This window comes from Pleurodeles waltl, chromosome 12, assembly GCF_031143425.1.
Source record: "Pleurodeles waltl isolate 20211129_DDA chromosome 12, aPleWal1.hap1.20221129, whole genome shotgun sequence".
Lineage (NCBI taxonomy): Eukaryota > Metazoa > Chordata > Amphibia > Caudata > Salamandridae > Pleurodeles > Pleurodeles waltl.
The window spans coordinates 85,354,759-85,370,404 of NC_090451.1; the positions used below are offsets into that span (position 1 = coordinate 85,354,759).

Consider the following 15,646-nt stretch of genomic DNA (forward strand, 5'->3'; position numbering starts at 1 on the left):
GGGATCAGGAAGAAGGAGAGCTCATAGACACTCGCTCAGAGTGGGACGAGTACATTATCCCTGCTCCATCTTCTCCTTCTCATTCGAAGGTGGAATCCCCACCTGAAGACATTGGAGGTTTTCACAATCTCCTACAGAGGGCAGCCAAGCGTTTTGCTTTACCGCTACCTATGAAGCAAACAGACTGTTTCCTATATGATTTTAAAGAGCCCTTTCAAAAGTCTGTGCGCTCTATCCCCATGGTGAACTACCTGTGGGAAGAGGACCTTAAAGTTATGAATAATCCGGCAACAGTCACGGCAGTTTTGCCACGTCTGGACAAAAAATACAAAGCTCCTGATGATGCACCAACATGCTTAACAGGACATCCACATCCGGATTCAGTAGTAGCTCAGGCAGCTCAGAGAAGATCAAAAAATCCTTCTGCCCCGATTTCCGCACCCCCAGACAAGGAGGGTAGGCGGCTAGACAACATAGGGAAAAGATTTTTATCTATGGCCAGCCTAGTGCTTAGAGCTGCCAACTCATTGGCTATTTTGTCTCGATATGACAGACAGCTTTGGGCGGATATCGCACCTTTTATTAACCAACTGCCAGAAGACGCAAGATCGGACGCAAATAAAACTGTACAAGAAGGTCAACGCACGTCTGCAGAGCTTATAGACTGCGCAATGGATATAGTGACCACTGCTTTTAGACAGCTTGCAGGTGCAGCCGTATTAAGAAGACAGGGCTGGCTTAAAGCCACTTCATTTCGGCCAGAAGTCCAGAATAAAATCCTAGACTTACCCTTTGATGGCCAAGCGCTATTTGGGAAACATGTGGATGAAGCCCTACAGTCAATCAAGACGGACACGGACACGGCAAGGTCATTAGGGACCCTGCAATATCGAAGATCGTCCTTTCGTCCTAGGGGGCGTGGCCAACCCTCCTACAGAGGGGGATATCAACAACAGAGATATTCTTCCTATCCATCATCCTCACAACAGTATCGTCCATACTACGCCCAAAGGCAACCGACTCAACCAGCCTATAGTAGACCGGCAGGCCGTGGACGTTCAACCCGCCCGGCCAAAGATTCAGCTAGTAGAACCTGATGTTTTCGAGGCACCGGCTACGCTCAGTCCCCCTCCTGCAACCCTGGGCGGGAGAATTTCCTTATTCCTCAGTCAATGGCAAACCATTACGTCAGACAAGTGGGTCCTACAATTAGTGGAACGGGGCCATACTTTAGAATTTATCCAGATACCTCCCTCCAACCCTCCCCGCAGGACTCCTTCAAGATATCCTCAGCAACTCAAAGAAGAGGTCGACAAACTGCTTCTCAAGGGAGCTATAGAGAAGGTGCCTCGGGCTCAACGAGGAACAGGATTTTATTCCAGGTTCTTCATCATTCGAAAAAAGTGGAAAGATTGGAGGCCTATCCTCGATTTAAGGGAACTAAATGTATACCTAAAAAAGCAATTGTTTCGAATGATCAGCCTGCGAGACGTCCTTCTGCGTCTCAATCAAAGAGATTTTATGTCATCACTAGACCTCAAAGACGCATACTTCCACATACCCATCCACCCTGCCCACAGAAAGTATTTGAGATTCACCGTAGCCGGGAGCCATTATCAATACCGCATCCTTCCCTTCGGACTCAAATCAGCCCCAAGAATATTTACCAAATGCCTAGCACCAGTCGCAGCCTTTCTCAGGAGAAGAAAGCACCAGGTTTTTCCATACTTAGACGACTGGTTAATAAAGGCAAAGACGTACACAGGAGCACACATGTCAACAAGAAAGTGCGTTTCCTTACTGACCAATCTCGGATTCGCAATCAACTGGGAGAAGTCCAACCCTCTACCAGTACGCAATATTACTTTTCTGGGAGCAAAACTGAACACAGAATCCGGCATGGCATGTCCCACGTTAGAGAGACAACAAAGATTACTGACCCTAGTGAGTTCCACACAGAGAAAACGAAAGGTTACTGTCCGTATCTTCAAATCACTGTTGGGCATGATGTCTTCATGCATTCCTCTTATCCCTCTGTGTCGGCTAAAGATGCGCCCCTTGCAGGATCAGCTAAATCGTCAATGGCTCCAAGTATCAGGCACTTTCGAAGACCAGGTACAAATAACTCCAATAATGGTCAAAAGTCTCAAATGGTGGTCTCAAAAGCATCATCTGTCAATCGGCCTCTCGTTTCTTCAACAACCAGCCCCGTGGACTATAACAACGGATGCCTCACTGGAAGGCTGGGGCGCAGTGTTACAGGACCTGAAAATAAGTGGCAAATGGCCAATCCGTCTGTCATCAATGCATATCAATTGGCTAGAACTCAGGGCAGTGCACCTGGCCTTACAAGCGTTTCTGCCAAGAATCTCAGGATCGCGAGTGGTGATAAGAACGGACAACACCACTACGATGCACTATCTCAACAAACAAGGAGGTACAAGATCACTCACCCTCTCCAGGGAAGCCCAAGCGATCTGGAACTGGGCCTCGCAGCAAGGCATCACACTATCAGCGGTACACTTGCCGGGAATAAACCACAAGACAGCAGATGCACTCAGCAGGCAGAAGTCGGACTGCCACGAGTGGGAGCTAGATCAGACAGTACTGAACCATATTTTTTCCCTGTGGGGAACACCAACAGTGGATCTGTTTGCGAAGAAGGACAACGCCAAATGCCGGTTCTTCGCAAGTTGGCATCACCAAAGGGGATCTTGGGGGAATGCGTTTTCGATAGTCCGGTCAGACATCTTTGCTTACGCCTTTCCTCCCATTCCGTTGATCCCAAGGGTCCTCCCGAAGATGAAAACAGAACCGTGCACTCTCATACTGATAGCCCCGTACTGGCCGCGCCAACATTGGTTCACGGAACTCCTCATTCTGTCAGTCAAACCTCATATTTCACTGAAGCCGTCACCTCATTTATTAACAATGAACAACGGCCAGGTTTGGCACCCCGATCCGCAGTCAATGCGGTTATCAGCATGGCTCCTCACCACAGAGAGTTTGCGCATTTGAACATCCCTCAGGACTGCAGGGATAGTTTGTCAAAGGCCAGAGCGGATAGCACTAACAAGACGTATCAGTGTAAATGGAAAAGATTCTGCGCCTGGTGTCATCAACGACAGATCGACCCTCTACTCTCACCACCAGAATAAATTTTGCCGTATCTCTTACAGTTAGCTCAATCTGGCCTAGCACACTCGTCCATTAAAGTTCATGTAGCAGCTATAGCTGCATACAGATGTTCAGATGACACACCCTCGCTCTTCTCTTCTCGGCTGATTAAGAGATTTCTAAAGGGGCTTTTCAGGGTTTACCCTCTTTTCAGACCACCACCTCCTTCGTGGAATCTAAATATTGTTTTGGCACAACTGATGAAGCATCCATTTGAACCGATCCACCGTGCTTCCCTCAAACACTTGTCGTGGAGGGTTGCCTTATTGATAGCCTTACATCAGCTAGGCGGGTCAGTGAGGTGCAAGCGCTGTCCATCCAAGAGCCATTCCTGCAGCTTAAACACGATAGACTATTAATGCGCACTAACCCGCATTTTATTCCAAAGGTTCCGTCAGACTTTCACATGAACGAACCTTTAGTCTTCAAGTCTTTTTTCCCCCATCCATCTTCTCCGGCAGAGACGGCATTACACTCCTTAGACGTTAAAAGATGCGTCCAATTTTATCTGGACAGGACTAAATCTTTTTGGCGCTCTAATCAATTATTTGTGGCGTACAGTGCCCCTAGGAAACGGTGCCCACTATCCAAGCAGAGTATTTCTAGATGGATCGCCTCTGCCATTCGATTTTTTCCATCAGGCAGCGACCTTTGCCGTCATCTGTCCATGCTCACTCGACGAGAAAAGTATCATCGTCATCGGCACTGTTTGCCGGAGTGCCACTACAAGACATATGTAGGGCAGCAATATGGAAGAGCTGTCATACCTTCACTAAGCACTACTGCTTGGAGTCCCTCTCTCACGGAGAGGTAGCAGTGGGCCAGGCGGTTCTCAGGAATCTCTTCAGGTGAAGGTGAGCCATTTCTCCTACATCCCTCCATCCTAGAACAGGTATGCACATTGTTTAAAAAAAAAAAAGAGAAAACAGAAATGTATATAAGGATAAGAGAACGCTATCATAATCACATAAGTAAGCGGGTTTACAGACATTGATCATGTTACAGTAGTGTCTTATGATAATTTTGATTACTGTTTTCTTCTTCGAATCTCATCATGTATCTTCACAGGTATATCTGTATATATATATATACATAGATTAGAGATAAGTAGATAGATATCTTTATAGGTATATATATATATATATATATATATATATGTATAGATTTAGACATATGTCAGTATACTTATATATTTCATCATTTTAGGCATGATGATAATAAGGTTTCGTGGCTAAAGATATCTTGTTTATTAAAAGTGTGTAATTTTACAATGTGCATAGTTCTTGCTTTCTACTCTGATTCAAGCATGTGAATCTATGAAAGTTCCAATACTGGAGTAAGAAAATAAGTTACTTACCTGTAACTGTAGTTCTCCAGTATTGGAATCTTTCATAGATTCACATGCGACCCACCCGCCTCCCCGGAGAAGCTCACTTCACCTCTTTCTTTATTTATATATATATATATATATATATATATATATATATATATATATATATATATATATAGTCAACATAATATACGCACTTGTGCTTGGAAAATCTGAGGTGCTAGAGCTTCTCTCAGGAGGTTCTGAAGGGTGCTGTCGCCTGATTGGTGGAGGATCAGGTTTGGTCCTTTTCACAAAATGACTCTGATAGACTACAAAATTGAAGAGGCCTAGGGCCTTTTTCTCTTCAATATGTTTTAACATTACTTGTGAAAATTGTACCGGGACTCCCATCTCGACGACGGGGAATGATTCAAGCATGTGAATCTATGAAAGATTCCAATACTGGAGAACTACAGTTACAGGTAAGTAACTTATTTTCTTACTCAATGTGGAAAATTGAGTGATAAACGTCAAGCAACTAGATCTCTCTTTTCTTTTTTTATTATGGTCCGTTATGAGTGTTGTATGCCTTTTTACTGTACCAATGCGTTTATGTGCTTTCGTAAGAACATCTACGCTATATCCTCGATTTTTAAATCTCTGTTTGGCTTCCTCAATGTGAACGGTGAAAGTATTGTTGGTACTACAATTACGCCTTATACAAATCATTTCGCCTTCTAACTATACGTAGTTTTAGAGTTTGATGTGCACAAAGAAATATTCAGTTTTTGAAGGTGTTCAGTCATTGACTATGGTATTTTGGTGAATTCCAAAAGAGTAATATTGACGTTAATGATATGCCTAAACCCATGATTCGCACATAAACTCCTTTCTCCGTGGAAGACGCCTGTATGTGAACATTTGACCTTAATTCCATCACTCGCTCTAATTAAATGGTGGCTTTTTGTTATATTTGTATGATTTGCTCCCTGATATCCTGACATGGAAGTGACACTTCTGGCCTAGCTACTTTTGTCCTTTCACCACAAAGTAACACACACTATCATCTACAAGATGTCATGAGAATAGCTTAAAAGACGTCTGGAGCCAGAAGTGAAATACAGAATTGATTCCACTTGCAATATATGATTTGAGCATTTTATACAAATGTATTTACACATTTTCAGGCTCAACTGCTTTTTGCACAAAGTTGGTGACAACCTCTGTAGACTGTGTAAAAAATAATGCAGCAATATGTGTAGGAAATAGTAAATGGAGTAAATATGTACATTTTCACTGCAGTATGAAGCATTGTCTAAATTGTGATTCATTAATATTCTGTTGCATTGAAATATAAAAGCCGCTTAAACTAGCAGTGCTAGCCCAACATATTTTAAAGAAGTACAAGATCCCCACTATAGTGGTATTTTTAGCTCCCTGGCTCTAAAACATACTTCTTTGTGTTTCGTTTGCAGGCATGTACTGATCAGCATCACCGTCGTTCACAGCATCACCTTGTTTGCCTATTTCGATGCCGTCTACGAAATTCCACAATGCCAGCCTGAGATCCAGTATTGGCCATCCAACCGGTGCCAGTTCGGACTGCCATACCTGGCTGTCCATAGCAATCAAAAGCCCAAGAAGTCTTGTTGATGTAGCAGATGACAGACAGATTTTTTGTCATGTTTATTTTGTACTCGTAAGAGCGTGCTGGTCAATTATGCAAGTTGTGAGCTTATTTGAAGCTCCCAATCTTTTTATACATGCCAAAGGATTCACACAACCAGGTAGGATCTGCACGCCATGCTGACCAAGCCTCCGAACCACGTCTCAGGGTTTTTTAACTGAAAAACTATGCAGTGTTTTTTACATAACCGCCAGTTAGATTGCGTATTTGAGTATCTGCAATCAGGCGACTTATGAAATGGACTGAATCACCGTAATTAAGGGTGTCTACTAACTAATCATGCATCACAGAAGCATAAAGGTGTTATTCACTTAAAAAACCCTATATATAAGAAATTAATCTGTAAAGTGAAAACCAAACAAAATATATATTTAAATGACTTTTTGTACTAGAAACAGCCACTTGCCATGTGTTGTTGACTCACCACTATGTACCACAATGATTTGATCATTAAACAGAACACTGATGAGGATCAGTAAGTAAGGATGCTCCTTATATTAGGAGAATTATAGAAATAATTTGGGGTTTGAAAACTGTTGTTTGCTTACAGAACAATTGAAAGTGATTTCACAATTGAAAGTATTCAGTTCAAGAATTTTAATCAGCCAACGGGCACACCTACGCTTTGCAGCAGAAGGCGTTAGCAGGCTGGGCCTGCTGGAATGTTGATCCAAGTCTAATCTAGAGGAAGATAAGATGTGTTCACAATATAGGGTCATAAGAAATATGAAATATGATTAGATAGTTTGTTAATCTCTAAGCAGCTGAGGCCTGACTAACATTATTGTCCAGAATGTTTTCTGTAAAAAGTCACATTTACATAGTCACCTGTAGAGGAAAATCTATTTAGCGACTTCATTGTCCAGATCAGAACTGACACTGTTAAATTACCCATTAGCGAAAAGACAACTGTAGGCTACCATTGAATTTGGTGTGGCTGGATAAGTCGCTCACATGACCTATCATTGCTATTTATCAAGTAGTCCCATGTAGACTGATCAATCTCTTGTATGTCACAACTCATTTTCTAAGCTCAAACCTAGCCATATTGATCATTAGAGCCAAGTAGAGGACAAGTGATCATGTTCCATTAGGTAAGGTATGGACTAATGGAACATGATCTCTGTACTCTAGATGTAAGGGAAAACCTCCCCAGCACTTTACAAGAGATATTGTTTACACATTCTGCCCAAGGAGAACTGTGCCATGAACACCCCTATATAAATGGAGGTGTGATCTTTTATGAAGAAATTATTTGATTCCTTGGCTGTAGTGAAGGACAGGAGCAACATCAAGAGTATAAGGAAAATTTACAATGTGTAACTCGCAGTATGGACTTTTCCTTCTACAAATATACAGAATAACATAGAAACAACAGCTAATGATATTATTAGGTAAGCTTGGCTGAGATCTAATCATACAGATCATTCACAGGAGGATGGACTAGGGTTAGGTAAGGCTATTTATGCCACTTATGTAGGTTGTGAGGGTGTGACTTAAAGCGCATCTGTCACTCCTACCAAAAAGGTGAATCGAATACTCATGTCCGTCACTGCTTCTCAATTAAAATTGAAAATTCTTACCCATAACCAAATTACTGTTAGACTATCCACATCAGAAGGATAGAAGTATGAATTGTAGACTCCATAGCTCCTCTTTTCTCCAGAAAGCAAATGATCTTTTTGTGAGATTTGTATTGAATTTCAACTAAGGTAAACTAAAAGATAAGAACGTCTTATTCTAGCTTTTCCCCTTAGTAGCCTCTCTTCAGGGTAGGTTTTAAGCAAATGGTTCAAAACATTTAGTTTGAAAAGCGTTCAGTTTGAAACCTTTAGTTTGAAAAAACATTTAGATAGAAAACATTTTATTTTAAAAGATTTGAAACTTGTGTCCTTTGTGGCTACATTGATATTTTGAAATGAGCTAGTGTCTTGAATGATCCACTATGGATTACTATTTTCACATTTTTTATAATATTTAAATATTTTCTAAATGTTCTTCTTTCCATAAAAAATTACAAATGGAAACTTACTTCTAAAGGTGACATTGAAACTTTTGTCAATAAATAACATTTTCACTGAAATATGTTATCATGGCTAAGTAAGGAAAATGCATGTCCGTGAATACACATGGTTTCCTCAAACCATTAGAACAGTTTCTTAGTCACTCTGCAGTGATAATATCAACTTAACCATTACTCCAAATATTGAGACAGTGCTTCCTCCAGCACAGAATTCAACAATAAGTAGTAAATGTGTCCTAGGGTTGAAAATCTAAAACAAGTTTTCAAATGGACTGTTAGAGGCAGGAAGGTGGTCCATGGTGAATTGTTTTCCTACATGAAGAATTCAAGTCAGACACTTGCTTGAGTAAAACCCTCAGGGCTCTATTCAACTTGTAGGATAGATCAGTGTTTGATCGTTTGTATGATATCCTCCTATGGAGGAATGTTATATCCCAGGTTAGGATAGCTAATTTTCTGCAGGACTCGGGTCTGTGTTCTTACTTTGCTTACATATTTGCAATATTAATTTAATTGGATTGACAAGCTGCTGAGTTTTTTTTATCACACTAAGTGTGCCGTCTTTAAAAGCTGATTGGATGTCACATTTGAAGGTAAAGGGTTTCACAAACTTTAGAGGATTTTTTTACTCATGTGTCCTACTCATATTTATGGTTTCTATATATTTTTAGTTGGTGAGTGCCATAGATGATGTATAAAATATTGAAAACAACCTAGAGATTAATTTAAAAGAATATTGGTAATAAAAGACAAAGTAAAAATAAGAAATTGGTCGAATTATTCTCAAAATAAATTGCTTAGTTTTAAAATGATTTCTTGTATGTTCTGTGCCATTCTAACCAGTCTTCTGGGACCTCCTTCCAAGAAGAGCGGTGCACAAAAGCACTATAGTCACACTGATTTCCACTCGTGCTCACGTGGGTTGCCCTCATTGCATCGCTCTCTGTTTGAGAGAAATTAACTTTTTGCAAAGGGCTTACTGACCTCACTCACACAGCTAATGTTATCTCATCTCCATGCCTTTTTGTTTTAACCTGAATGCCACGCCTACACACTGGCTTCCTTGTGCCTGGTTCTTAGCTGTTTGCAGTGCTGCAGGTCCGCCTGGGCACCATTTTGAAAAGCTAACCTCACCAGTTGTGGTTGCTGTAAGTGGAGCCTAACTCTCAAATCCCTCTTTCTCCTTATGTATGTCCATATGTGCTACTTTTATATTTCCAGCCAAGTCAAAAGGTAGTAGAACACCCTACCAGGTCAAAGGCAAGGCTGCAGTTAATAAGTAATTTGTGAGGTAGCTGGATTGTAGACTGTTTTATGATGTGGTGTTCTTGAAAGAGGGGTGTTTTTGTGTCACTTCAGTACTTAAAAGGATTGCTTGCCCCAGCAGTTGGCCATCTCTTGTACTACCCAGAATTTCTGAACATTGTATTAAAGGAGGGAATAATGTATAGGAACTGTAGTTCAAAGGCATCCTTTCTCAGTGGTAGGTTCTTCATGGACAGAACTGCTTATAGGTAGAATTCTTGCAATCAGATGAAGCTCATATAGAAAGGAACTGGTCCTTCAGGGGAAACCAGGTGTTTCATCTGTCCCAATTCTAGGGATAGCCTTGATTATGCTTTGGGGGCACATGCTTGGACTGCCCTTCAGATTCCATTATAACACGTTTATGTACTCCTTCAGTTACTATACCAACTCACTTCACCGCAACTTTTGATTCTCTAGGACCCTTCCAAAAGGGTTGCAAAATGTGATTTTGCGTTTTCTCATCTGGCAACCAATTTAGAAACAATATGAAGGTATTGTGACTGTCTTAACATGTTTGAGACAGTATTCTGTTTTTGTGATTGTGAAGTGCTTATGAAGATCAGCTTTATTTATTAAGTAACTGTTGCTGTACAACACACATTTTAAATATTTTCAGACCTTTAGCAACGCTGGAAGTAAATGTTCAGGTTTTAGAAGGAGTACAAGACTAGCCATTGCTAACCACACCTAGCTCAGGGGTAGAATCCGAGGTCACTTAAACAAATCTCTTAACTTCAGAAATATGGACATTATTAGTCGACAAAAGAGATCCCCCAAACTCTTTGTTCAAATTTGATGTAGCAGAATGGATTTTAGATGAAGGGAGAAGGGAAAACATTAAAAACAGACAATTAGGGGTCCAACATTTGAGCATCTGCTCCTGAAATGGTATAAATGAGTGACTTGAAAACACAGCTTTACTTCCCTTTGTAAATTGGGATTTTAAGATGACGGTTATGGCAATCATGATGGCGTATTATGTTCCCACCGGCCCTGCCTTGCCATAGATCTGGCCTTTGTTACAGAATACTTTCTGTAGTTATTACGTTGCCTGGGAGGTTTTGCCTGCATCAGGATATTTGTAATCTAAAGAGCAAATGGAACTATTGGAAAAAGACTAAAGTGGTTGCTGGGCCTTGTGCCTGGAATGTCCTTGTAATTACAATAGATTGATGCCATATTTACCTTGTAATTTAAAGATGCTGTTGTTTAAAAGACTACAAATCCTTTACCTGAACTCATTCCTAGGTGTCGAAAGGTTTGTTTTACTCACTTCACAATAGTGATGTATTCCATTTCTGACGCTTGCAGCCTTTGAGGCTCTATCACTGAGGCAGCTGTAGTCTGATTGAGTTGAAAAGGGAGTAAATCGAGGACTACTTCTGTCCAACAGCGTAAAATGAGCCTTTTGTTTATTTCAGTCTTGAATGGGCTTGACTGTACCCTTTGGGAAGAATATATATTGTTCTCTCAATCATAAAAGTACAAATGCCTGTCTCGTATTGGTTGGTTAGATACCATGTGACTGAGTAGACTAAACACATTGAAAGAAACTAGAATGTCTAGCAAGCAGGGAGCTAGCTCTAGTTTTATTTCTCAATTACTGGAGCCAGTAGTGAGACATGGGAAGCATTACACGTGAGGGCTGCGTATGAGATGTAGGTCCATCACGTGCGTCATCGAATGTACTGATTTTGTTGAATTCAAAACAGAAAATATAAAGTGTAATTATCATAACCTCATACTTTACACAGTATGTCAGGCCAAGTGCCCTTTGGTTGGTATCTCAAATCTACTACGTATTTCACCTGGAGAAATATCACCATCTAGGTTCATCTTGTTATATTGTCTTCTACAAATTGCAATAAAAAAGTTATAAATTAATCTATGTGTGTAATTATGGTTTTTGTATTTTCTCAACAGAGTAGTTTGTTCAACAAAGTGGCAGATGAGATATGCAGTATTGCGATTGGTTCCTTCTAAAATGAGCATCATTCGCTACCACATGCATTCTGATTGGGCACAAGTGCAGAAGTGAAGTTAAATTGTGACACTGTGTTTGAGTGTACTTTTAATTCTCCAGTATTGGGGTATCTTTCATAGATTCACATGCTTGAATCATTCCCAGTCGTCGAAGTGGTAGTCCAGCACGAGTGACTTAAAAAAGAGAGAAAGATGAGGTGAGGCTCTATGGGGAGGAGGGTGGGTCGCAGATGAATCTATGAAAGATACAAATACTGGAGAACCACAGTTACAGCTAAGTAACTTATTTTCTTCTCCAGTATGGAGTATCTTTCATAGATTCACATGTTTGAATCAGAATGATTAGCAGTAAACATAAGATGTTAATATCTATATGTATAAATAAACATCTTCATATACATATTCACATAAATATACATATATATACATATTCAGCTGTAAACATTAGTATTCGAGGATGGTGGGTAAAGAAAATTGTTGTCTCACCTTATGCAGATAAATTACGCAAAACGGCTTGTCCTGCTGCGTCCATCCTATCTGCAGCATCTAGGCAGTAGTGCCAAGTAAAGGTGTGGTTGCTAGTCCACGTTGCTGCTCTGCAAATCTGGTGTAGAGGCACTCCTGCGAAGAGAGCTGTGGAGAGTAGTGGTTTGCAGCATTATGTCTTTCAAGGTCATGTTTTAACAGAGCATTCATTGCATAAGTTGAAATGTCTTATTGTTTGAGAATGTTACTAATATCTGGTCTTTCCCCGAGGATGGAAGTAAAGTGGCTACTGTAAAAGTTTCTTCCTGAGAAGCGGTGACTGAACGGAGATGAGACAATGGAGCTACAGACAAGTTGGAAAAGGAAGAGATAGAGTCGAGGAAAATGTTTCAGCCAATGTAGAATTGTTGTATTTTAGGTTATCAATTTAGTTGTTGATTGGCTAGAGAATAAACACCCCAAGGACTGACCAATCATAAGGTTTTTAGGATTTAGTATAACAAGTCAGGGAGAAGAAGAAAGTGGAAGGAGATTAGGAGTTTGAAGAGAGCGATTGATGACAAGAGTCAGACAAACAAGTGTTCCAGTATCAAGTAGACTACTTGTTGATGTTTCTAATAATTGGGTAAAGTATAATATTTTGATGTTATGTATTTTACTTTGTTTTCCATGTACCAGCTGCAATATGTGATATTAACTGCTGCACAATGACATAATAATTGTTTTGATGATGTCATAATGAGGTCGTGAAAAAAAATATTGGTCTGTTCTTTTCTTTTCTTCTTTTCAAATGGTATACGAATCTAACATGATGTGCTGCTAGTTATCTTAAGTGACTTTCCCCGGTTCTTGGAGATCCCATAGGTTGAAGGGTATGTTCTTAGCGATGTTTGAATGTTTTGAGTAAAAATGAATTCGCGCTTGCACAGCTTTAGCTTATATGCAGATGATTGAAGTAAAGTGAGTCAAGAAGGATATAAGGTAGCTTTAGATGGAGTGGGCGTACTCCTATAGTTAGGTATGAAAGTAGAGAAGCAGTGTTCTTCATTTGAGTGTGGCGCTTGATGCAGGAAAAATTATCCACTTTGTTGTTGATGACAGACCTAAGGAGAGAGGTCTGGGACTCCGGAGGATATTGATAAGTGTAAAGAGACACTTGGTATATGTTGTAATTCGTTCCTTTGGTAGACCGATCCATTGTGATTGGTAAATCGAGTTTGTGAGAAATTAGCGTGAATGAAGCTATACTGAAGACTTGGTGAGTGCTAAGTGCACTAGACAATAATCCAAATAACAGTGGAGAACTAAAGTTCGCGGGTCGAATTTTACTCACGATTGTGGGAACTGCGAAAAAGGAATAAGCAAAAGCTGGAGGTTACTTTGGAAGGTTCCAAAGCGTTTGTATTACCCAACCTGTAGTAAATGAACAGATTTGTTTTCTTAAGTTAAGCTTGTAAATTAATATTGCATTGATTTTGTGTGTGGGTTGTGAAAGATTTGGTACAACAGACTTTGCCAGCATCACAGCGAGTGTGCTGAGGAGGGGTGAATGTGTTAGTGTGACGTAATTGGTGCTGCGCTGGGATTGGATGAGAGTAGGAAAGAGTAGCGCACGGATTCGTTAATCAGTCCGACAACAGAGTAACGCGATTGGAAGGAAAGGGGATTGAAGAGGATTGTGGGATCGTAGGGCCAGATGTAGAAACGGTTTTACGCGACGTAAACAGTGAAAATCGCTGTTTGCGACGCACAAAACCCACATCGCGATGCCCTGTTCCCATTTCCGAGTCGGTAACCTGGTTACCGGCTCGCAAAATGGGACTGCGAGTCACAAATAGGAAGGGGTGTCGCAGCGCGATGCAGGATTGCTTTGTGACCCCTTCCCCTTTGTGAATGGCCTTGAAAACATTTTTTCAGAGCAGGCAGTGGTCCTATGGCACGTTTCGTTTTTTCATTTTGTAATGCACCTCGTTTTCCTTTAAGGAAAACGGGCTGCATTACAAAAAAAAACTGCGTTATTTAAAAGCAGTCACAGACATTGTGGTCTGCTGTCTGCAGCAGGCCACCATCCCTGTGAGTGCTGCGAGTCGCAAGGGGGTCACAAATTGCGACCCACCTCATTAATATTAATGAGGTGGGCCTTTGCGACCCCCTTGCGACTCGCAGATGGTGTCAGGGACTCCGATTCGCAATTTGCGAGTCGCAATGCAGGATTTTCCTACATCTGGCCCGTAGTCACTTTTCATGATTGATTATTCTTTTACTTTTGATTAATAATTTGTATTGTTTAGCTTAATCGAGTTTGATATAAATCTTTGTTGTGGACATTAGGTGTGTATACATTTTTGTCAAAATGAAGTTTTCAAAGCTTTGAGAAGTGCATTGAGAGGTGATCAATACATTCCGGCACTCGAGGGGGAGGTTTGTCCGCCAGAAAATACTCCGGCCTATATTGTGTTTGAGGAGAAAGGTGCAGTGGCATGCCTTTGGTTGAAAAATTGGGTCAAGATTACAAAGAAAGCGGGCTGTCTAGCTTTTCCAGAACATGGTACATTTAACTTAAGAGTTCTGAACATTCCTGAGATACAGTCAGAGGCTCAGGTTGTGAAAACAACCACTAATATAGTGTTGTCACAAGGTCAGCAAGGACTGAATTTAAGAGAACCTGTTCATATACAGATTCAGCAGATGCAGAGCCTGGGAGCAGGACAAACGCAGAGAACTGGAACATTAATAAGTCTGGATGCGATTACTGTACCTATTACGATGGGTCCGGTAACTCCATTGTATACTTGTATAGACAATAATGGAGAGAATTTGCTAATAAATGTACAGAATAGACAGGGACCGAGTTCAAATGAGACAAATTCTTTAATTGACCTTTCTCCTGTTGAGAATTCTGGAACCACATCTTATAGTAATCAGGGGCAGAGGATAATGGCTCCAGAACAATGTGCGAGTTTGGGACAAGAACAAGGAGCAGGTGCACAGGCAAATGGAGTTTTCTTTAAAGGGTCTGTCAGCACAAGAGATAACAAGATGGTTAGAAGATCTGAGTGGTTCCAAATCACATGGCAATAAAAAAAGGAGGACGAGAGAATAAATAACATAAGATTAAACATGGAAGGGAGTGAACTTCTGGAAGGAACAATGGGGGTGAGCAGACTTGACTCCTAATCTGAAGAGCAGTTGAGATACTTATGTAAAGTTATTACAAAAGGAGCAGACAGAGTTTATCTACAGTTACAGGAAGTAGCAGATGAATATGACATTGACTTGTAAAAAATAAAAACATTAAAAAGAAGCTACAGATTAAATTTGGAGGAAGAAGATTTTGCTCACATGAGGTCTGCAGGATTGAGAACACATATTAAAGAATTACTTCAGAAAGTGCAGGTTTGGAGGGCATTAGACAAATGGTAGAGCAGATGGGACAGAAAACGAGAAAGACCAAAGAAAGATGATGTAGTACAGAAAAATGCTGCAGATGAGAGAAACACCAGGAGGGAATTTTATACCTGTACCCTCGAATAGAAGTGATAATCATTAGTTTTACAAATGATTATCCAAGGTTGAGAGAGAAACCAATGGAGTGGTACCAGCAGACGGATAGATTTGTGAAACTTTCAAAGTGTCTGTGGGAAGACTTGAATACACTTTTTGACATTGT

General features: G+C 40.6%; 1 protein-coding gene across 4 annotated transcripts in view; it reads left to right on the forward strand.

The window, feature by feature from the left end:
• Nucleotides 1–11,391, forward strand: part of ACER1 (alkaline ceramidase 1) — a 139,280-nt gene extending 127,889 nt beyond the window's left edge. For all 4 annotated transcript variants that reach the window (XM_069216637.1, XM_069216638.1, XM_069216640.1 and 1 more), the window contains exon 7: nt 5,965–11,391. In XM_069216637.1, the coding sequence (XP_069072738.1) occupies nt 5,965–6,142 (178 nt within the window). In that variant the 3' untranslated portion in view covers nt 6,143–11,391. The remainder of the gene's footprint in view (nt 1–5,964) is intronic.
• The last annotated feature ends 4,255 nt before the right edge of the window (nt 11,392–15,646 follow it).